Source organism: Meriones unguiculatus, chromosome 8, assembly GCF_030254825.1.
Source record: "Meriones unguiculatus strain TT.TT164.6M chromosome 8, Bangor_MerUng_6.1, whole genome shotgun sequence".
Taxonomy (NCBI): domain Eukaryota; kingdom Metazoa; phylum Chordata; class Mammalia; order Rodentia; family Muridae; genus Meriones; species Meriones unguiculatus.
The window spans coordinates 79,335,682-79,357,115 of NC_083356.1; the positions used below are offsets into that span (position 1 = coordinate 79,335,682).

At 50.8% G+C, this 21,434-nt stretch overlaps 1 protein-coding gene across 15 annotated transcripts in view; it reads right to left on the reverse strand.

The window, feature by feature from the left end:
* Window positions 1–100: 100 nt before the first annotated feature.
* The window catches only part of Dennd1a (DENN domain containing 1A), a 477,089-nt gene continuing 455,755 nt past the window's right edge, over window positions 101–21,434 (reverse strand). For 8 of the 15 annotated variants that reach the window (XM_060390071.1, XM_060390072.1, XM_060390075.1 and 5 more), the window contains 4 exons: window positions 17,829–17,917; window positions 5,742–5,870; window positions 3,121–3,379; window positions 101–2,332 (listed from right to left, as the gene is read on the reverse strand). In XM_060390071.1, coding sequence (XP_060246054.1) covers window positions 1,139–2,332; window positions 3,121–3,379; window positions 5,742–5,870; window positions 17,829–17,917 — 1,671 coding nt within the window. In that variant the 3' untranslated portion in view covers window positions 101–1,138. Of the gene's footprint in view, window positions 2,333–3,120; window positions 3,380–5,741; window positions 5,871–6,789; window positions 12,573–17,828; window positions 17,918–21,434 lie in introns of those variants that run through there. The other 7 variants (XM_060390076.1, XM_021633350.2, XM_021633349.2 and 4 more) reach the window with 2 other exon arrangements.

Below are 21,434 nucleotides of genomic sequence, written 5' to 3' on the forward strand. Positions count from 1 at the left end.
GGTAGGCTGTCTGAAGGTTCACACATAGGAAATGAGAATCAGGTCAAATGTGCACAATTTCCTGCATGTCTCTGATGGATGTTTTCTTAAATGGTTAGGCTGTGTTTTACCTTGGTTTATTGAAAGGAATCAATTTTCAAGATTTGTCAAATCAATAAGGTAAAAAGAAAAAGAAGATCAAAGAAACAATAACAACATTTCATCATAACTTTGGTGACTTGGCCTCAGGACTCTCTGCGCTGGCGGGAAGCTGGAGGTGGGGGCGAGCTGGCTTCCAAGTCCCCACTGCCCCAGGCTGAGAGTATCACTCCAAGCAGAATCTGGGTTGGGGGCATAGGGCCCCACCTGGTCCTGACCCAGGAGCCCAAACAGCTGTGCCTCCCCCTTTGTCTGTGGCAGGAAGCTTGTCTTTTGAGTTGGAATCTGGGTCACCGCTGCCCAATTCTGCCCATAAAGCTCCAAGTGGCAAGAGCCAGAGCTGGAGCTTTGATTGACACGAAAGCCCATAGTTATGAGGGTAGCAGAGAGCTGAGGGCATCTCCTAACACTCAGATTTGGGGGTTCTCTTAGAAATCAAAGTTGCTGGTGTTCCCAACCCCTGAAAGGGCTAGCTGGAGCTGGGTTTGCCGGCCATTAGATCCCCAGACTCCTGTTCCCCAGGAACAACTCAAGTTTGGTGGTTAGGCAAAGACAGGAAAGAGTATATTGCTAGAGAGGTTTGACGATGACCACCAGGGAGAAATGCTGGCCCATGGGCGGTCCTCATTTTATCCCAAAAACCTGTGTCCCCCCACCCCAAGATGTGCTCACACTGGGTGTTACTGACGTGTGCCCTGTGGGGCAGGGCCCGGTAGAGGAGGAGAGCTGGGCTTAGGGAGCAGCCCTGAGCTTCTTGACTCCTCTTGGGCTACAGGAGGGAAGGTGTTAGGACATGGTTGGCCCAGTTGACATAGTGCAGAACCCACACAGGGTGCTGAGGAGGGTGGCAGGCAGCTCTTCTGGGACAGTACCGTTCCCAGGGCCAGGCCTCAGAGATGGGCTGTGGAGGAGAGGGGGCAGAGAGTCCCTTTGCCCCAGTGGAATCTGGTCAGAAACGGGACAGAGGGGAGGCACGGCATTCAACAGTGGCACAGGCTGCTCACTCGAAGGTCTCCCACTGCCTGCGGAGTTGCTCCACAGAGGCCGGGGCTGGGGCTGGGCTCACGTCTTGCTTGGTTTTTCGTAGCAAATCCTCAAAAGGGTCTCTGGCCTGTGCAGGAGCAGAGGGCTGCAGGGCTGGCTCTAGACCCTGGGGGGGTCTGGGAGGCAGCAGTGGGGGTTCACTAGGCCTCTGGACCAACCCCTGCTTGGCCTCAGCAGCCCTGGCACTTGAGCGGGCCAGAGGCAACGTTCGGATCCTGGAGGGGGGTACAGCTGGGGGGCCAAGTGGCTGCAGGGGACTAGTGTGGGCACCCATGGGAATCTGGCCAAAGAGGTTGGGCATGGAGAGAGCAGTGAGGTGTGGCTGAGACCTGTGAGGGCCATAGAAGCCAGAACCAGACAACAGGATACTAGGTGCATATGCGGGCCCCAGGGATGCTGGAGGGGTTCCAAAATGCCTGGCTGGTGCGGAGCCCAGGGACAGGGTAGGAGGTGCTGCTGGCATAGGTGGGACAAAGGGATTGAGGGGCGGCTGTGCAAAAGGGGTGGGTGTCACTGTTGGGGGGAAGCTGAGCTGGGGGGTGAATGAGGTGGCCACATTGGGGGTGGCAGGATGTGGCGGGATGGTGCTGCCTGACCAGGCTGTGTTAAGTGGGTCCAGGAGGGCAAGCAGGGCATCACTGCCTGAGCCTGCAGCTCCTGGGGCTGGGCTGAGTGGCTGCAGAAGTTCTGTGGTGCCTTGGGGTGCACTGGGGAGCAGCCCTGACAAGAGCGCGGGGCTCAGGGCAGCTCGTCTTTCTCGGTCCATCTGGAGTGGCTCTGAAGAGAAGTCACCAGGCAGGCCACCAGCAGCCTGGAGCTTGGCTGGCCGGGCAGTGGGTGGTGGAGGCACGATGCCCAGCTCAGGGGTCTTTCTGCCTTGTGGCCGGGGAATGGTGATGCTGCCCAGAGCTGAGATGGGAGCCTCCTCCTTGACGCTGGGGCTCAGGATGCCCTCCTGGTTCTGGGGTCTGTGAGGCAGGGCTGGGGAAATACCAAGCAGAGCTGAGGGCTTCTCAGGGGAGGTGGTGGAGGGCTTGCTGGGGATGGCCATGTCGTCCTGACCCAGACTCCAGAGCTTAGTGTATGGATGAGGAAGCTTCAGAGCTGCAGCCATGCCAAGGCCCCTTTCACTTCTACACAGGTCCAGCCTCTGTGGGGGAGGAAGGAAGGAGTGGTGACCACAGGCTGGCCCAGGCAACAGTAGAAAGTACATGCCTGTTCCCAACCATTCCTCGTGATAGGCACATGGCTCCTGAGACAGGGAGGAGACACAGGTTCCCAGGACTCCTGCAGAGATGTAGGCCTATCTGGACTCAGAGCCCTACTGTGTCCCACAAAGGGAATCCAGAAGAATCTGTCTTTTTACAAAAACCTATGATTGCCAAGAAGTTTCAGGAAAATGTCCCATCTGTGGGCCACCTAACAATGGCTTGGGTCTTTCTGCTGTTCAGACTATGGTATCTTTGGTCACTCACAAAGAGGGCAAGCGGCTCCAGGCCTGGATGAAGACACGTGAACCAGAAAAGGGAGACTGTGTTTGAGTCCTGACTCTGCCTGACACTTGTAGGCCATTTGACCTGTCTCTGGACTAGAATTGCTTTATTCCCAGCAGGTGGGATAATCTGTGACTCCCAGAGGGGGAAGGTGACTGATAGTCACATTGGGAGAACCAATCCAGAACCCAGGAGTTTGATCCGAGGAGCCCTGGGGGATCTGGACAAGCCTCGAAGCAGCCCACCCTCTGAGATAAGAACGGAGGCAGGCAGACACCCCCTGCTGTGCTAGCAGATAGCTCTGGGCGATGGCTGGCAGCTTGGTGGTGCTGCTGGCAATGGGGTGGGGTGTGAGTATTGACTTAAGATGGGTGGGGAGTGTGTCGGAAATGGTATGGATGACTTGCAGGACCTATCTCATGAGCAGGAAACACCCCATACATACCTGGTAGTCAAAGCTCCCTGGCTGTTCCTGCAAGTCTTTGGGGGCCCGGAGATCCTCCAAGCTCTTGGCTTGGCCCAGTGGCTGCAGTGGTGCCTCCATGTCTAGGCTGCTGAAGACATCTTCTAGAAGGTCAATGCTGGCAGCTCTGTCCGGTGGAGCAGGGATAGGTCCCCAGGGCTCACGAACTAGCTGTCCTGGACTCTCCGTCTCATCACCTTCTGCGCTGTCAGATTCTTTCAATGTCCGGTATGGCTGTGGCCTGGGAGGAAACAAAGCCAGCTGAATTTTCCTCTAGGGCATCTGTGGGAGCAGCAAGTGGCCCTAGCCCCATTTTTTTTTTTTTTCCTGGTTTCTCCTGTGGCTAGATTGCGTTCTTCTGTGTGCTTGGCGCCCTGGGCAGAACACTGTGGCTCTCATCTGCTCTGAAGAGACCTCGAAGTGGCCTAGAGCCCAGGGTCTTTGTATGCAACACATACAAATGAGGCAGGAGTGGAGGGGACATTGCATTCGGGCACATGTATTCCTTTGTCCCTCCTGCTCCCTGTATAGTGAGCAACCTCAGCTTCAGAGTCAGGTCCAGAATATGCCTAACCACAAGCATCTCTAAGGAGACTTCTAGGCCTCAACTTGTAGGACTTCTGTTTGAGCCCAGGTTGTATCCCTTGTTGGGAGGACCTGGGCAGGTCAGTTGATCTTTGTGAGTCTCAGCTGCTGGAGTGGTAGTGTGGCTCTGTGAACAAGTACAGAGGCTATGCAAAGCTGGCAACAACCACCTACGCATGCATGGCTGTCACCTGCGTTCTACACACATCACAACCTTCAGGTGAGCTGGGTGTAAATAACAGCTGGTTCCTTTGGCTGAGCCTCAGGGCAACACTGAGCTGTGGGGAGGGCGCCTGCCCTGCCTGAGGTGAAGGCTGGCTAGTGCGATGCCTCCTGTGTAGGGTCAGGCCGGCTGTGCACAGGGTGCTGGTGAAGTAGGTGGAGGACTCCACCTGCTGGTCACAAGCATGCTGACACCAAAGGCTCACTGAAAGAGGACATGAAGCTCACAAGGCTCAAGAAACTCATTCTGTGCTTCACATCATCCAGAAAGGGGTGGAAATGGAGGCCAAGTTTGAGACTCTCCAAAGTCCTTGCCTCACTGACCAAGGAACTCAAGAACGTTTAGTCTAATCTGAGCACAAAGGAAGGGATAAGGAAGAGTCCTACTTCCTAAACGCAAGGGAGCAGTCGTTTTTAACCCTTAGTGTTGTGAATTAAGGTGGAACAGCTCCTTTATAAACACACAGCAAGCCCTGAACTGGCTCTGGGTACAGGCTAAAGAAGAGAATTTTATCCGTTGCTTAAAGAAGGAAGCATCAGGGGCCCCTGTGTCCAGCATGTGAGGTTCCATTCCCAGCACCATTTAAGGGTGTGTTTGTGTATGTGTGTGTCAATCATTTAATTCAGAGAACCTAATAGGGTAAGGCCTTGGACAGAGTCAGTGGGAGCCCCCTAAGCAGGTTGCTTTTTCTGCAGGGTGATTTGAGGTTGCCTCTCAGATGGGCATGTGTTGTTTCAAGAGCTCTTTGTTCTAACTAGTAATAGCTACATCAGTAGGCACATTAAACCTGAGACAGCAGAGACAGTACCACTGGGGAAAGCCTGATTCTTCCAACTTTTTAAAAGAAAAAGATCAAAGAGAGAATGAAAGTAGTGGAAAGGTGCGTGTGAAGCCCAGGGACGAGGGACTGCATGGACTACACACTGCTATTGCTGCAGTAAGCTGGCAGCAGGCAAGGGACAGGCGCAGGGCAGCCTTGGACTCAGACAGCCCAGGATGACGCCCCAGGGAGAAGGTCTGGTGCTGGTGCTGGTCAGAGAGGAGGGTGGGGCTGAGGGGTGGGCTGGTGGAGGGAGACAATAGTCCCAGACTGTGAACTGGCCAGCAGCTAGCACTCTGGCAGGTTGTGGTCACACCCCAGAGGCTCCTGGGTAGAATACTGGTATGTAAGGTGAGCCTTCTTTTCCTTTAAAAAGAATTGCTGTTTGTAATTTGTATGCAGTTTAGGATACAAAATAAAATAATTAAGATGAAATTAATTTTAAGAAAGCCAGATAGACCATAACATGTAAATAAGACAGATCTTGTATATAGCTCAGACTAGCTTGGAACTTGCCCAGGCTAGTTTGAAACAGTCCTTCTATCTCAGCCTCCTAAGTGCTGAGACTACAGGTGTGCATCACCATACATGACTGATATGCTGGTGTTAACACATTTCATGTAACTAAAGTTGGCTTTTTACTTAACAGCCAACTTTACTTCCTTCTCCAAGGCTTTCTAAGATGCACTGAAAAAAGGAGGATCAGTAGTCAGGCTTACTGTTCCATTAATCAAGTCATTTCCCCTTGTAAGGAATGGAGACCAGCGCTTCAGCCTCATCTGTCACCTGTCACAGCCGTGTGGGGCTGGTATAGCAGGAGCCTGAGAAAGCCTGTAGACATGCCATCCACCCTGTAAATAGGCATCCGGGAACTTCTCTCCCCATGGCAGCAAGCAGCTCCAGTCCCCCATGCTCCCCCCTGAACCCTAGGAGTCACCAGGTTGAGCCCAAGGAGCTGGAAAGAGGAAGAGAGACCATTCAAAGGGAGCAGAGAAGAAAAGGCTTTCAGTGAAGCCAGTGCTGGGGGCCTCTTCCCGTCGGCATTCCTCATCAGAGGAGTCTTCAGAGAGGAAGACAGCATAGTGTCGCAAGGGCTTTACCAGGCTGGACAAGAGAGAAAAGAAGAGGCAGTTAGGGTACCATGAGAGCACCATGAGAGGGCGAGGAGAAGGCCCCAGGGCACCCACTGGGGTAAGGAGGCTGACTCCAAGCAGAGAGGAAGCTGGGTTTGCCATGTGTGTCAAGGGCCTTGAACTCTCACCCAGCAGTGTCTGGCCTGGTTAATTTAGGCTAACCCTAAATTAACAATGAACCCTCACTGCTCTGTTTAAAGTACTAAAATACTTCCAGCAAGTGGAACCAGGCACTGCTGGCCGAATGCTGTCTTCCCATTACATATAATGCTAATGAACAGAATTTAAAAGCACGGCACAGTTGCTGTTTTTATGATTGGCTTCCCCACCCCGTAGGCACTATCTCTACAGATTCCATCGGCTGTGAGTTCAAAATGTGGCTGTGGTGGCACATGCCCTTAATCCTAGCACTGGGAGGCAGAGGTGGATGGATCTCTGTGGGTTTGAGGCCAGCCTGGTCTACAGAGTGAGCTCCAGAACAACCACGGCTACACAGAGAAACCCTGTCTTGAAAAACAAAGAAAATGTTTGGAAAAACTGCATCTGTACTGAGCATGTGCAGTCTGTTCTCCCATCATCATGTTATTCCCCAAACACAGCTCCACAGCATCTACACTGCATGCACACTGGATTAGTTATAAAAAGTAACCGCACACACAGGAGGGTGTGTACGGGCTCTTTACAAACATCATACCATTTCACGAAACAGGTATATACACATCCTGAATTTTGGCATCTGGACCTGGTTCCCTGAGGATACTGTGTCCCCTAATTTACTTGTAGGAAACTGCACAGGAGAAAGACTGGAAAAGCAAGTGCTTAAATTCCAGTAATGGCTGGGGGGAATAGTGGGTGACCTCACCTTTTGCTTCTTCTTCTTCTTCTTCTTCTTCTTTTTTTTTTTTTTTCTACAGCATGCATATCTCTACCTCAATAATCAGTCAGGAAAAAGTTAAGCAAAAAATGAGCAACGTGGAAGCAACCCCCGAGAAGACCCTTTTCTGATTAGCTGCCCTCTCTGGAGTCTCCCTTGGATGCTTCTTCAGAGAGTCTTTTTTATCTGTGATGTGGAAATTAAATATTCATTGTTATAAAAAATATATCTCCCTTGTCAGCCACCTGTGCACTCTAGCGCCATAAACAAAAACACACCCAACCCAGAGTCCACACCTGGCTCCTATCAATTATATACTGACCAGCGGTGCCCACGAGAGGCTGTGGGCCCAGGAGAAGAGAGCTCAAACTGTGGCAGGTTCAAATCCTAGCCCCACCATGGATGCTGTTGCAGCTAACACCTCTGCCCCTGTCAGTGGCTGGGCTCACTGTGAGTAGCCCTGAGAGAGAACAGTGAAGTTTTGGGGAGAGAGTCAGGAGACGCTAGGTATCAGGGCCATTTGCCTTCAGAAGCAGCCTTCCTGTACTTTCCACTCTGGCAGTCCTTTCAGGCTGATTTAGGGAAGGGCAACACATTTGAAACAAGTACACACAGGCCTGTACAGGAGGCTGAGGAGGGCCCTGTCATGGCAGTGCTGTGACCACATTCCGAGCGCTATCCTCTTATTACTTGAAGTAGCTCCCAGAACCATTCAAAGCTGCAGCACTTCCGGCTGTATAGCCTCATTTTCTTTCCTGTCCCTGCAGGCTCGCCATGAGCTTTCTCCTCAGACTTCAGTGGAGGTTGTGGCTAGCCCAGGGTCGGGTCATGCATCAGGAAGGGGCAGATACAGGGCTGTGCTAACTTCCATTCCCAGACCACCTGATACCTAGCATGAGACACCTTAGCTCTTCCACAACTGGAGAAAGACTGCTGTGGAAGGATGCTGATGGCAGGAGGCTCTGCATGAAGAAACGTGTTTCTTCTGGCCTAGCATGAAACTAGGTCCCTGCTGCCTTCATAGCCTATGAGGCTGAGTAGAAGGGACAAGCTAATCCATTGCAGAAGGGGTAAAGAGAAATATTCAGATGCAGAAGTAAACTGATCTCTCTCTTTTGCCTCTGCTCTCAAGCATGGGACAGTTTCTAGCTGGTGTGGGGCAGAAATCCCAGCATTTTCACTCCACTCTGGGCAGCTTGAGGTACATACTGGGTATGGGTGGATTGTAGGCCAAGCCTTGAGGCCCCTTCCCACCCATCCATGGCACTTAAGCTGGAGAGTCATCTCTGAGCAGGCATCCTTTGCCACTCAGATTTTGTGCCTGTCTATCCCAAAACTGTTTTTCCATCTTGAAGACCTGACCCAGATGTCAACCCCTAGGAAGGACCTGAAGTTCCCATCTATACTTGGCTGTGGGTCTTGGTACCTCATGGACTCCAGTTAATCTGCAATTCTGTTCCTGATTGAGCTCAAGGCCAGGGGCCTGGCCATTGCTGCTTTTCTTCCTCCTGGGGCCCACGTTTAGTAGGATGAAGGTTTGTGGTTGATAGACTGAGGGCTGGCATGCTGGGGATCCTTCCTCCTCTAAGAGCACCTAACACATTACACAGATCTCTTCATTACTTTAGGGCTCTGATAATGTGACCCCTGAGATACTTACATACAAAGTGTACAGGATTAAGAGCAGAAGCCTCAAGATAGGGTTCAGGTTAACACCACAGGCACTGGGGTGGCCAGTGCTGTGATCCCTACTGCTGGAGTAACCTGTTATTACCTGGGGTGCCTCTGAGAACAGCAACCTAACATGCAGCCGTCTAGCCATCTCCCCCTTTGTCTGAGCACCTACCTACCTACCCAGAGTGCATTTCCTGACTGTGCTTAAGCAGATCTAGAGCTAGGGATCTGCTAGGGGACTACTGATGAAGGAGAGAAAAGTGAGCAGATAACCAAGACAGAAAGCAAGCCAGGGGCTCTAGCTCAGGCTCTCCTAAGAATCACAGCGCTGACCACAGATACACACGAGAGAATGTCCTTACCTGGGTCACATAGAGCCAAGTGCTTGGTGAGCCTCAAATTCACTGCGAATGCCTCTTCGACACCTACAGAAAGCACGAGCCCCTTCCCTGGCACAGATCATTCCTGTCACATTCCCAGAGAGCAGAGAGAGAGCCTTTATGCTAGGAGGACTTTGGTGTCATTAAAGTGCTGCAGGGCGGGTCAGCTTTAACACCTGGGTCCTCCCCCGGTGTCCCCGTGCTGTGACTGCAGGAAGCAGGAGAGGGAGCGCTACTTCTCAGTCTACACCTAGCTTCTTCCAGCTGGCTCTGACGGCAGGCCAGGCTCAGGTGTTCATAGCACATCACTGCTTCTTGAGTGACAGGCACTGGCGGGAAATGTGCCATGTGATTTGGTCAATCAGAGCTTTGTCATGTCCAGGACACAAGGATGGTGATGACTCAGAAAACAACTCACATGCTGTCCACACAATTTCTCACTAATTTTTCATAACAGAGAAAGCAAAGCTCAGAGAAGGGGTGTTCCTAGCCTGGGGTCACACAGCAGCTGAAGATGGGGCTGGAGTGGAATCTAGATTTGCCTGTCTCTAAACACCACAGGGTCCTGCCACCTGTTCCCTGGAGCTGAAACAATGAAATGAGAGGTAGGGGGTTTCCACTTCCCCTTTTAATGAAAGATGAGGTTTCAAAATAAACTTATTTAAATTCAGCTGCTCATGTTCTCCCATGAAAGATACAGTCAGATATTTGTCAGGGATAAAGGATGAACCATCGAAAATGTCCAGGTTTAAATTTTTTATTAGCTTAAGGCAGAATATAAAAAACTGTACCTCTTCCCTCATTAACCCAATTCAGCTACTACCCTGCAGTCTGCCCCCCACCATTTGCCTGCATTTTATTACACACAAAGGGGCTGTCTGGGAAAAGGCAGGCCTCGCTGAACTTGGCTACCCAGCAAGGGCTGTGATGTCACGGCGTGAGAGAAAGGCTCTGTCCATCACAGCTTGGACCTATCATCTCCCTGCTGCCCCTGCCTTGTCCACCCTGCAGTGGGGTTCCCATGTGGATGACTCCTGAGCCCTTTCTAATGTTTGGTTTAACGTGTCGCTGGTTAGCGCGCGTGTGTGACAGTGGTGACAGGCGAGGCTGTTCCTTTTTAAATACCATGTCAGAGACACGGCATCAGGAAGCCGGGATGTGCTCTGCGCTCTCTGCTGCTTCAGGATCGCACTGGCTTATTTTTTAATGAGGAAGATCTACATCGAGAGTTTTTTAATGTGTCACATCGCATGGACAAATCAGCTGCACATCACGCTGGCCCGAAATGAAGTGCTGACAAATGTAGATGTTTCAAATTTAATTGACATTTAAATGCACTTGAGATAAAGATGGGAGGAAATCATCCAGGCCTTGGTCTCCTGAGGTAATGAGGGGACACCATGATCATTTTAGAAGAATCATTTCACGCTGGCACAAAGGGTCTTCACTTTGTAAATGGCCTGGCTACTTTGTGTTTCTTGATGACACAGTCCTGGTTGGGTAACTTGTATAGACAGGCAATGGAGAAGGCCAGCCTGCCCATTTTCAACTTCTTTTTCCTTTCTTTCCGGACACCTTGGCAAAGTCGCTTTACCTCCTTGGACCTTGAGTTCTCTGCAAATGGGGATGCTGTGCTTTCCTGAAGGCCTGAGCAGGAAAGTGAAATCCTCACCAAGGGCTTTGCACGGTGCCTACTAAGTACTGAGCCCTCAGCTGATGTCCCCACGCTGCTTTACACAGTGATGTTGGACATCTCTCTCCTGGTCAGGGATGAAGAGGTGGTTGTTATCATCCATACGAGTGGTCCTCCACTGGATGTATCTCAGGAGATGGGTATCACCCAGCCAGCCTTACCTAGAATTCCCACAGCTCTTCTAACCACATGATATAGGACCATCCCCCCAACCACAGACTTGGTAGTGGCTGAAAAGCAGAAAGGGCTCTGAAGCAAGGTTGGGTACCTCTGGGAGCCGGAGGCAGCCAGAGTAAGAGCTGCTGCGTTGAGGGAGGAGCTAAAGGCTGACACAGGAACTATGTACACAGGGATGTTTGTACTCAGTTACATGAATATCTGCTGAAGAGCGAGGGTCATTGCCATCACCAGTCACCATCAGAACAAGGGCTATTCTGCTGTCAGTGATAATTCCTATTGTCATCGGCAAGAATCCAGATCCTTCCATTTCCTTGGAAACTGGCTTTGCCAAGAGACAGCAGGGGTCAGGGGTACCCTTGGCTCAAAGACTCTCAGATGAGGCTCCCTAGAAAATGACATGGACTCTGCACTTTCATCCTGAGCAGAACAAATGTGGCTTGATGGCCAGGGGTACCTCTGAGAGCATCAAGGGTGGGTTGTTCAGGAGAGAGCAGACCTGGGGGTGGGAGCCTTGGATAGTGTAAGGATAGATGGCTTGGGTAGGCTGAGGTGACGTGTGGCCAGGTGGTAGGGCTATCATCAGGAGCAGGAAGACGGCTAGTCCTGGTCTCTCTCTTGGGCTTATTATTTATTTTCTACTCTCCACTAATGCACCCACTGAGGCATTCCTCAGCCTTTGTGGCCATCCCTTCTGTCAACAGAATTCTCTAATGCCCATATGGTAAGCCCAGACTTGTGGTTCAAGCATGGCCAGAGAAGGTCCTTACTAAGTTAGCAGGGAACATGCACAGGAATAAGACATTGCCACCCTCTGGGCTCTGTGCTTCGGGCTAAGGTGAGGATAGGGAGAGTCTGGAGATACCAACATTGTGTGAACTCAGCCCTTCACCCTCAGAACAACCCTGAGGGCCATGGAAGCTGTGGCAGGAGAGGGACCTCTCACGACATTCCTAGGTGTGTGACTCAGCCTCAGGGTAAGTTGTTCCACTTGCTAGAGGCCTGGCTCCTTTGTGTTTGAGAGGGGCTCATGCTGTCCTGGCTGGGCTCAGGGAGGTTAGGTGTGACCCATGATGGGGCTGGGAACACAATAAGCTATTGTGGCATGGAAAGTATAAGAGGCAGGGGTCTCAGCTAAGTGTTAAAGCCTTTAAGAGGTAATGGAAAGGGTGACTCCTTGGAGCTTTCCAGAGGGAATCAGTTTCTGTGGTGATAGTGCTTGGGAACTGTCCTTCTGTGTGTGGGGAGGATGCTGCGGATGTGTGGGTGCAGCTTTCTTTGACTGCTGAGGGACCTTTGTGCTCAGTCGCGTGAATAGCCAGTGAAAGGGCTATGGTGTCTCCAGTCATATGAGCCATTGCCGGTGTGGTAGAGACACCCCCAGCTTGGACACTCTTGGATGGGGGTTACTGTTGGTTCTTCCTTTTCCAGTTCTGGCTCCAGTGCCTCATATGGCTTCAGGATTCTCTTTGTCTCTACCACCCAGAATCCACTGGGGAGGTGCTGAGTCAGGTCAGGGGCCTCTCACTCTGCTAATTGGGCCTGTGACCTTCTGTGAGGGTGTTTGGATTTCTGGTTGCTCAGGCAGTAGGTATTGGCAGCCTGCCAGGGGGTTAGCCCCCCTGGGGCCCAGGCCCAGCTGGCATCCTGGAGACTTGACTTGCTCCTGAGCTGGTGGCAGCTCCTAGCTCTTGCAGGGTCAGGGCAGGCAAGGTGCAAGCAGCTTCAGTCATAGTTCATGCACACCTGGCATACAGTGAGTGCTTGTTAGGTGTTTGTGCTTGTTTATTGGCATTTTCCTGATCTCCAGGGTTGGTGGACTGTGAGCAGGCATCTTCCTTCACCATTTCCTATGTTCCTCCATTCAGGAAATACCTTTGAGTAGAAATCTGAATAAGCACTGGTTTGTGAATCAAAGCCAGAGTGGAAGAATATACAACTATTGCCCTGGAGAAGCTCGGGGCACAGGCACGTGTGTGTGTGTGTGTGTGTGTGTGTGTGTGTGTGTGCGCATTCGAGAGCGAATGTATATGTGCAATCACATGCACACTTCTACAAACAGTGTGTATGATATATCCAGAGGAATTTTAGCAGTATAGGTTCACACTGGGGACGGGGGTATGGGGAGGAAAGTCTGTGGTCCTTGGTGAACATTTGGTATGGGAAAACTGAGACTGGCAGTTTGCTGAAGGGGTGAGGAGGGAGGGGAGGTCCGTGGCTCCTCTGGATACTCTCAGGTGGAGGAGAAGCCTTGGTACCTCAGAGGTGGTGGGCAGAGCCCTCAGCAGTGTGGGCTCCACTCGGTGCAGACTGTCTGTCCAGCCAGCACACCTGCGACCTTCCTCATCCAGAGAATTTCCAGCTGCTGCTGGCTGCCCAGAACCCCAGCGGTACAGTTCTGGCAGAATGAATGAGGCCGTGCAGTTCCTGTTCACTGAGTTCTACAGCACTGACGGGTACTGGCATAGTCATCAAGAGGTAGAACTGAAGCCCAGCTCTGCCACTAACCAGCTGCGTGGCCAAGGGCAGGGTTAATTCTTGAACTTTTAGCCACTGCTGTAAAACAGAGCTCAGTTCTCTCACCTCCCAATTTCTCATGAGGATGCAATGAAATGTCCTGTGTAAGGTGCCTAGCACACAGTTCTGTGAATGGTAGTATCAGGTCCCCGTCTTGTAGTGTTATAAAATGAGAGAAAGCTCAGCAAGGAGGGGTATTACCCCAACATTTTTCTTATGAATGAAACCTTGGGAACAAAAGCTAAAGGTATAGTATGGGGGTAGGGTTAAGAAGAAACATATACACCCCTGGAGTCACAAATGTCAGAGGTTATCAAGACACAGTGATAAGTCCATACAGTTGGATGCCACAGACTGGGGAGTTCTAAAAATATGACTAGGCAAAGCCTGGAAGGAAATCTACAGATACTCATGGACTGCTGAATCAAAGTTGTGGGATTCAAAGTGCACTTGTCTCCTTCCTGACCTCTAGGCTGTCTCTAAGGCGACTGTATGATTATGATAAACAAAACTGCTTAAAAAGATCAGATTTCCTGTAGATCTGCTGGGAGAGGTTCCCTGGAGGCTGTACCTGGGCTCGTCTTTTGTTTAAGGGAACTTCAATACTAGGTTGTGGCCAGCAGAACCTGCATCTGCATGAGAATGCCATGCAGTCTAGAGAGCTTGGAGGGCAGGTGATCAGAACAGGGCACTTCAGGTCCACTGCCATTTGCAAGTCCCTAACCTCAGGACCCATCAGGTGGACTGATGTACCATGAAGAGGAGCCAGGGGCCATACCCAGATGATGCCCCTCTGTATTCTCAATCACTCGGTGAGGGCCACTTCCCTGATCCCTCTGTAGCCTTCTATTAGGGAACCCGAGACTGACACCTCGACAGCACTGTGGTCATTGAGCTCTTGCCTCAGTCTCAGTGTGGAGTCATGTGGAGGTGGTGATACTCATCACAGTGTTCTTAGAGTGGGCCATGGAGCGATGGCTGAGAAGCAAGCTGCATGGGGATTCCCCAACACCTGGCAAGCTGGGTGGAAATACCTTGGGGCTTGACAACCAGGCGTGCTCTGGCTGTGAACCGAGGCCACCTCTAACAAGGGGAGGTGTGACCGTGTGACCTCTTTGCACTCATGGTAGAGGCTGAGTTGCTGCTGAAGCATAAGCAGGTTCTGAATAGAAAGGCTGGATGGTGGAAAAGCTAGGGCCAGTCTTCTGCCATAAGACTCACCAGTCTCATGGACCTGAGACTTTAGTGATCTTGGCCTGAGCCTCAGCTTCTTCATCAAGAACCTGATACCAGCTACCTGACACTAGCCCACAGGAAATGTGCTCAGGCGCTTGTGGTGACTGTTCTGTGACAGTAAAACTGAGGGGCCTCACTTCCCAATTTCAGGCTCCAGAGAACCTGGGAAGAGGGCTGGTAAGCTGGGCAAGCTGTCTTGGGACACAGAGCTGTGTCTTTGGGTAAGGCCAGACCGCAAAGGGGCCACATAGGTCCTACGCTAAGGAGGGCAACACGGTGCAATGGCAAGGGCTAGGAAGCAGAACTTAGCTGGCACTGCTACTTTCAACTGCGGCTGGTCCCCCCCAGCCCCGGCCAGGGGAAAGTGCTAGCAGAGGGACTAGAGGATAGAGTGTCCTGCTGCCTAGCATCTTCTGTTTTGAATAACAAAGGGAGGAGCTAATGCTTCTTAGAAAAAAAATAATGCGAGGGATTAATGCTTATTAGAATAATGATAATAGGAGGGGCTAATGCTTCTTGGAGGGAAAGAGCAGTTACTTTTATTGTGCTTTCATTTTGTTGAGTGTGTACATGTGAGGTCTGTGTACGTGCAGGTGTGCGTGCATGTGTGGAGGCCAGAGGCTGACATCAGCTGTCTTCCCTTATTGCTGTCTACCTTATTGGTCTCAGATGGCCTCTCACTGAACCCACCGCTCACTGGTTAGCTAGACTGGCCAAGGCTGTGCTCTATTACACTCTCTTTTGTGAGGGTGCTGGGGATCCAAACTCAGGACCTTATGCTGACTGAGCCATCTCCCCAACCCTTAGCCTCATCTTATTCAGCGAGTGACAATTAAAAAACAGACCCGCCTTCCCCCAAAATCTTTTAAAGTGTTTATCCAAATGCTACGAAATGGCCTTAAGGGACAAGGAAACTTTGATTCAGAAAGAAAATTTCCCATTGGGCAAATGTAAGTCAACAGATGAATCACCATGGGAACTCCCTCTGAAGGCTGATCAGTGTGTGCCTAGCAGGTTTTCAAAGATGTTCACTGAATGAATGGACATGTGAATGTACATAGACAGCAATGGACAAAACACGTCAGCAGGAGAGGAAGAGACGGACTTTAGGGGAGTAGCAGCTAGCACCGCTGGATCTTGGGGGCGCTCCGCCTTGCTGAGTAGAGGTAACTGCTGAATGTGCTGCTGGAAGTGAGGGCAGGAAGCTAAGAATCACCTCTTCAGCTGCAGCCCACACCCTCCAAGAGCCCAGTGGACTTTGCTGTCCCTGGCAGAGATGAAGATCTAGGACTCAAGAAAAGTCAGAGTGGATGAAAAGGCCAGGTCCTGAATCCATGTGTGCCAGCGGGAACCGCCCTCCACAAACAGTACTGGAAGATGACTTCTGCCTCCTGGGCCCTCTTCTGAACTCTCCCAACACAAAGCTGACAGATTGGTGGCGCTGTTTTCCTTTCCTTCCAGAACAATATTTGAGGAGTCTGTTTTATTAAAATATTTTCCGCTGGATGCTTCCTGTGTTTCAAGAAGTTGGTCTTGCCAGCTGGAGCTGGTGACAGTTGAGAGAAACACATCCAAGTGCTGTTGTGACATGGCATTTGGAAGTGGAGGAGCATGGGGGAGTTGTAGGGGGATGGCAGCATGGAAGAGATGCAGGAAAACACCTGGGTGGCACCAGAAATGTCATTGGCATGATGAGAGCACAGCCTCCCTCTTCCTCATTAAGGAAATGTGAAAAGGAACCCTAGCGATGACGTCTTAGAGCATCCCTTGCTACCTCCTGGCCAGCCCGAGCTGCGACGAGGTGTGCTCGTGAATCTGTCTTTTAATTCCTGCCACTGTTGTTTGCCAGTCCTCTGAACCAGCCCCCACACCCTCTCTTGTCCAGTTCATCTCAACCTGACGCTTTCAGGAAAGAAATCTAAGACAGGCACATTACACAAAAATACTGAAGTGATTCCGACATGGCTAAGGCAATTACCAGGAAGAGCTACCTTCTTGACACAACTAGCTCTTTGCACACACTAAAGCATCACCCCCTGTCACTGGATTTGGAACAGAAGCAGCATAAGTAAGTGTGCTTGGCGAGTCCAATCTCTAATCAGGACTGCAAGGTGGGGAATGTGTTTCCATAGGATGTGAACTGCTGCTGGTCCTGTGTGTGTGTGTGTGTGTGTGTATGCAAGGACAGCCAGAGTTTATGACTCAAAATCTACAGGTCCATGGCCTCTAACCTAGGACACTGTAAAGGATCAGCTACGAAGAGGTAGCTAATTCCATTCTGTTCAAGAGAAATCTTTAGGACAAGAGGAACCCCAGCGCCATGCAGCATTCTCACCACAAGGGGGCAGTCATAATCCACAGCAAAGAAGGCATCCCTCAGCATTCTGACAATGCCTGCAGAGCCCAAGTTAAACCTGCCCCAACTGCAGGCATCCCCTCTTCAAAATCTCACATATCCAAGCATCTCCAGAAACACACACACTCTCTCCCACTCTGATGTTCTCTGGGTAAAGACTATTCAGGAAGGCTGATTCTAAAAACAGAGGATCATGGGAGAACTGAAGTGCACCTGGTAGCATGCCACGGCCTGACATTTTGGAGACTTTTTCTTCTATTTTGGCATCAGTTCTTTGTAAAGAAGGGCACTCCTTCCTTCCACACAAGAGAAGAATTTTTTTTTCTCAGCCCTCAAAGAACCCTAGGCTAAGATGGATTGGTGATATAGAAGGTATCATTCTAAAGATATCCCAGGAAGCTGTTGAGTAGCTGCCCAGTTGTCTAGGCAGAGCCCAGGGCTATGCACACTGGCACAAGGAAAGCTAGTGCTACTTTCTCCAAATGGCTCTGGAGTTGGAGCTGTCTGCAGCTTTTGACCCTGCAGGCTCAGTCACCCAATCTATTTAACAGCTACTTGGGTTGTGATCAAAGCTGGTTCTAGGTTGGGTCCTGGAGTAACCTGAGGAGCTTCAGGGCACAGGGGACATTGAAGAAAAGTCCTAATAGCACATAAACTCAAGCCATGGGAATTTTGAACACCAGCAGGGTGTTCTTGCTAAACAAGCAGCCTCTTTGGCAAGGCAGCTTATTCTTCAGTGTAAGAGGCCCGGGACCTTTGGAATGTGACTGAGTGCGTTGGCCTCACCACTCAAAGCATAGCCCAGGTTCCCTGTTGTGGTGCTTCTTGCTGATGTGACAGTAGAGGCTGACTGTGACACCAATGACCAAGCCCTGCTCCCTGTCTGGCCTCCTCGTTTAACTCCTGCTCAGGATTTCAAGGGAGCCTCCAAGAGGAAGGCTGAAGTTGCATGCTTGAAGGCAACAAAGATCTGGCTCATTGGGTTCTTAGGGAGAGCTATGAGACGGGCCAACTGTACTCACTGCTCAGGGCTTGAAACAGATGTCCTCCGGCCTTCCACAGTGATGTTGCTCTTGGGTCTCTTGACGACATGAGGACGAGGTGGTCGTACCTAAGGATGAACATGGGGAAGTCCCCAAGAAGGAATGAGTTGGAAAGGCCCCACAGGTTCTTTGTGAACATTTGGGAAGGCAGCCCCAGAAGGCTTGGTTAGAGGTTCTCCAGGTCTGGGCCACCAGGGTCCTGCTTATCATGGAAACACCACTATTTACCATATAGCATATGGATATGAAATCTGGAATTTAAGCCAGAAAGGCTCTCCTTATCTGCAGACCCACTGGCCTCTCAGAGGGCTGAGTGAGGTATGAACTGCATGGGAGGCAAAACCACAAAGTCCTTATCCCTGGAATTCAGAAACCAGTGTGTGGATCAAAGAGTTTCCACTTACACTTGTTTTATGGGTACACACGCTCAATGTACTCTTTCACATCGAATTACAGGATACTTGTTTTCTTCTCTGAATGGAAGAGGAAGCAACTGACAGCTCCACAGAGTGCCTAGCCAAGCCAAACTGCTTCTCAGGGCACCCCATGTGCCGTCTCCCAGTAGGGCTCAACTGGATGCTGCACAAAGCACAGCTTAGGAGTGGCAGTGGGCACGTGAGGGCAGCAGAGAGCTTCCTATTTTCACTGCTGACACTGGGTAGATGGGTTATTCTGAGCTGCCACCTCTAAAAACCAAGATGGAGCCTCAGAGGATAGGTTGGCCCCTTCCCTGCCCCATCAAAGTCTATGATGGATGAATTTCTCAGTACTCTTAGGTTGAGTCTCATTTGGTCCAATCAGTATCGTGTGGCTTTATGTGTGGTACCATCACCGCTGACCACTTCCAATGCCAAGGAGGTTTGGGAAGAGAGCTGAGAATGTCCCTCTGTGGCTCTTTGCAGGGGGCATGCATTACCTGTAACTGCAATGACACACTGGCTGAGTGCTGCTGACAAGATGGGAAGGACAGTGACACACTCCATTACCTACTGCCCTTTTCCACAACAACCCCGCCTCCGGCAGCTGGTGGGTGACACAGCACAATGGCTTAGGAGCAATATTACAGAAGGTGGCTGCATACAAGACCAGTCTTGATAGAGTCTCATGGAGCCCTCAGGTCTGTGCACGTCTGACCGAACCAAAGATTTTCCTGTGGAGCGGCCAGTCTGAACTCAGCCTCACTTGGCAAACCAGAAACACGGTAAAGGCCAAGAACATTCCATAAAACATGCCGTCTTCTTCCACGGGGCTATTGTTAAGATTCAACCACAGGGTGAGGGTAACATACTGGTGTGGACATGGCACACGTGTGGGCTCCAGAAAAGCTTGCCTGCTTCTTTGTGATTGAGATGCCCCCTTTTATCAACAGCAAAAGGAAGGGAGGGAGTGCCTATAAGAAGATAGATTGCAGATAGTCTTAATCCTTTCAGGCATCCTGTGAGGAGCCTGGTACATAGTGGAGCCTCAGCAAGATGTGTAGACAGGCCAATGTTACTGTCTGGAATCTAACAGCAGTAAGTACTGTTATCAGAATGGTGCCTGCCACCTAACAGATATTTGGTCGACATTTGCTGAATAAATATGGCTATATATGTCCCTTTTCTCTTATGGAGGTGGTTTCCCCATCAAGGACCCTTGGATCCCTGAGACTCTGACTGCAAAGGAGGATAATGCAGCTGGGTGGAACAGCTCTTCTGCCCTTGGCAGGATCCTGGGGACTACGCTCAGGAAGGTCAGACATTATGGCCTGTCAGCTTGTCCCGCACAGGGCTGCTCCTTGCTACAATGCAGACAGGTTAAGAATGTGAACTTGCTACTGAAGTGGGGGGGGGGGATTAAGTTTGTGGCAACTTCAACTGAACTTGCAACGTGGTGAAACATGAGGAAAAAGAACAACAGAGCTAATTAGACGAGCTGAGCTGTCAGAGTGCTGCTGAATGGCTCAGCGCCAACAAACAAAAGGAATGGGTTGGCAATCAGCAGGATCGATGGAGGAGACTGCTTCATTAGGGATGATAAAACAGACAGAGGAGGGAGAGGCGCGAGGGGTGAGGGAGGGCGGGAAAGACACAACGGACCAGAGACAGTCACCCCTGTGGTTACAGACCCACCCAGAGACACACATGCCTCACTGTTGTAGGATTATCATTACAGACAAACACCCAAATGCACCAGGGCTGGGAGACTGTACTGTATATACAGTCTCACAAACAGACATCCACAAAGGCATGCACAAGAGGTGATGGTGACACACACACACACCCACACCCACACACCATGCAGTGGCAGACTACAATCAGGCCTAGAATCACACAGGCATTTGGTTTAATCAAAGCTGACTCACAAAACAATAAAGACAAACCCTGGTGTATTTCAGTAGTACCATCCTTCTTTTGGGAGGCTTAGGAAGGGTGAGGGCTGGGTGGAGGGGAAAATCCACTCTCATACACAACAGGGGCTGGCCCACCATTGCTAGGATCTCAGCAGCACCAGGGGAGAGAATGCTAAACAGGGCTTTCCAGCTCTGTTCGGGGGACTGGAGGGGAAAGTTGGGAAGCCAGCCAATTCCCCACTGGATTCAAAACCTGAGAAATCTAAGTCGGCAGGGTTAAGTGTGTATTGAATACAAAAGCACTGAGTACATTTGATTTTAATAGTGAGCAAGAAATAATAAATAGAGGGCTTATAAAGAGTGTCACATGTGGATCCACAGCAGCCTGCTTCTCCCTGGTGGCTCCAGCCACTGCCCTTCATCCAGGTGACACCAGTATGATTTTCTTTTGCTCTTTCCTTCTCCTTAGTAAGAAGACTCCTCAGATGCTCTGGTCACAGCTGAGCTCCAGCCACAGGTGCTGGGCTATACAATCCCTGTTTTCAAGGCCAACTGCCTACCACCCCAAAACCTTGCCACCCAGGCCAGCAGCTGTTATACTTAGCCATGGTTGACAGTGACCTGACAAACACTGGCATGGAGTCATGTCAGGCTGTCCTCTCTGTGGTCTTAGGAGTTCTATGTCCCAGGTCTCCCTAGTTTCTTTCCACCCAGTGTGGACTGGTGTCTACTGGACACACTGGCATGAATGCATCCAGAATAAATAATCCCCATGGCCTGGGTCGTAGACAACACATCTAGCCTCCAAGTCTGTCTCTCAGTGGCTCTGCTTGCAGAGGAGGGGGAGCCCCGAGAAGATGGCTAGTCCCTGAAAAGGGCAGAGGTAGCTGCTATCCAGTCTTCTTCTGGGACAACATTTGCTTTCTCAAGTTCTCAGATGTCTGGGTACCCTACAGACTACCCAAGTTCCCACACTGGTAAGACTAAAGTCCACTAGAGCTGTCTCTAGTACTTGAGTTTTACTCAGAGAACCACCATGCCTTGAATCACATTAGTCCCCTGGTTGTCCTGGAGCCGAGGCCTCAAGGCTGTTCCTGAGCACCTATTAGCTACCTATGGCTGCCAAGAGCTTTCTGTTGAGAACTCAAGAGATAGGTCTGATCTCAGAGGCCAGCTTGGTCACTTACTATCTCTGTGGTCTTGGCTACAAATTAGGGAAATGACATTTGCCTTCTGTGGGCCGGAGCAAAGGT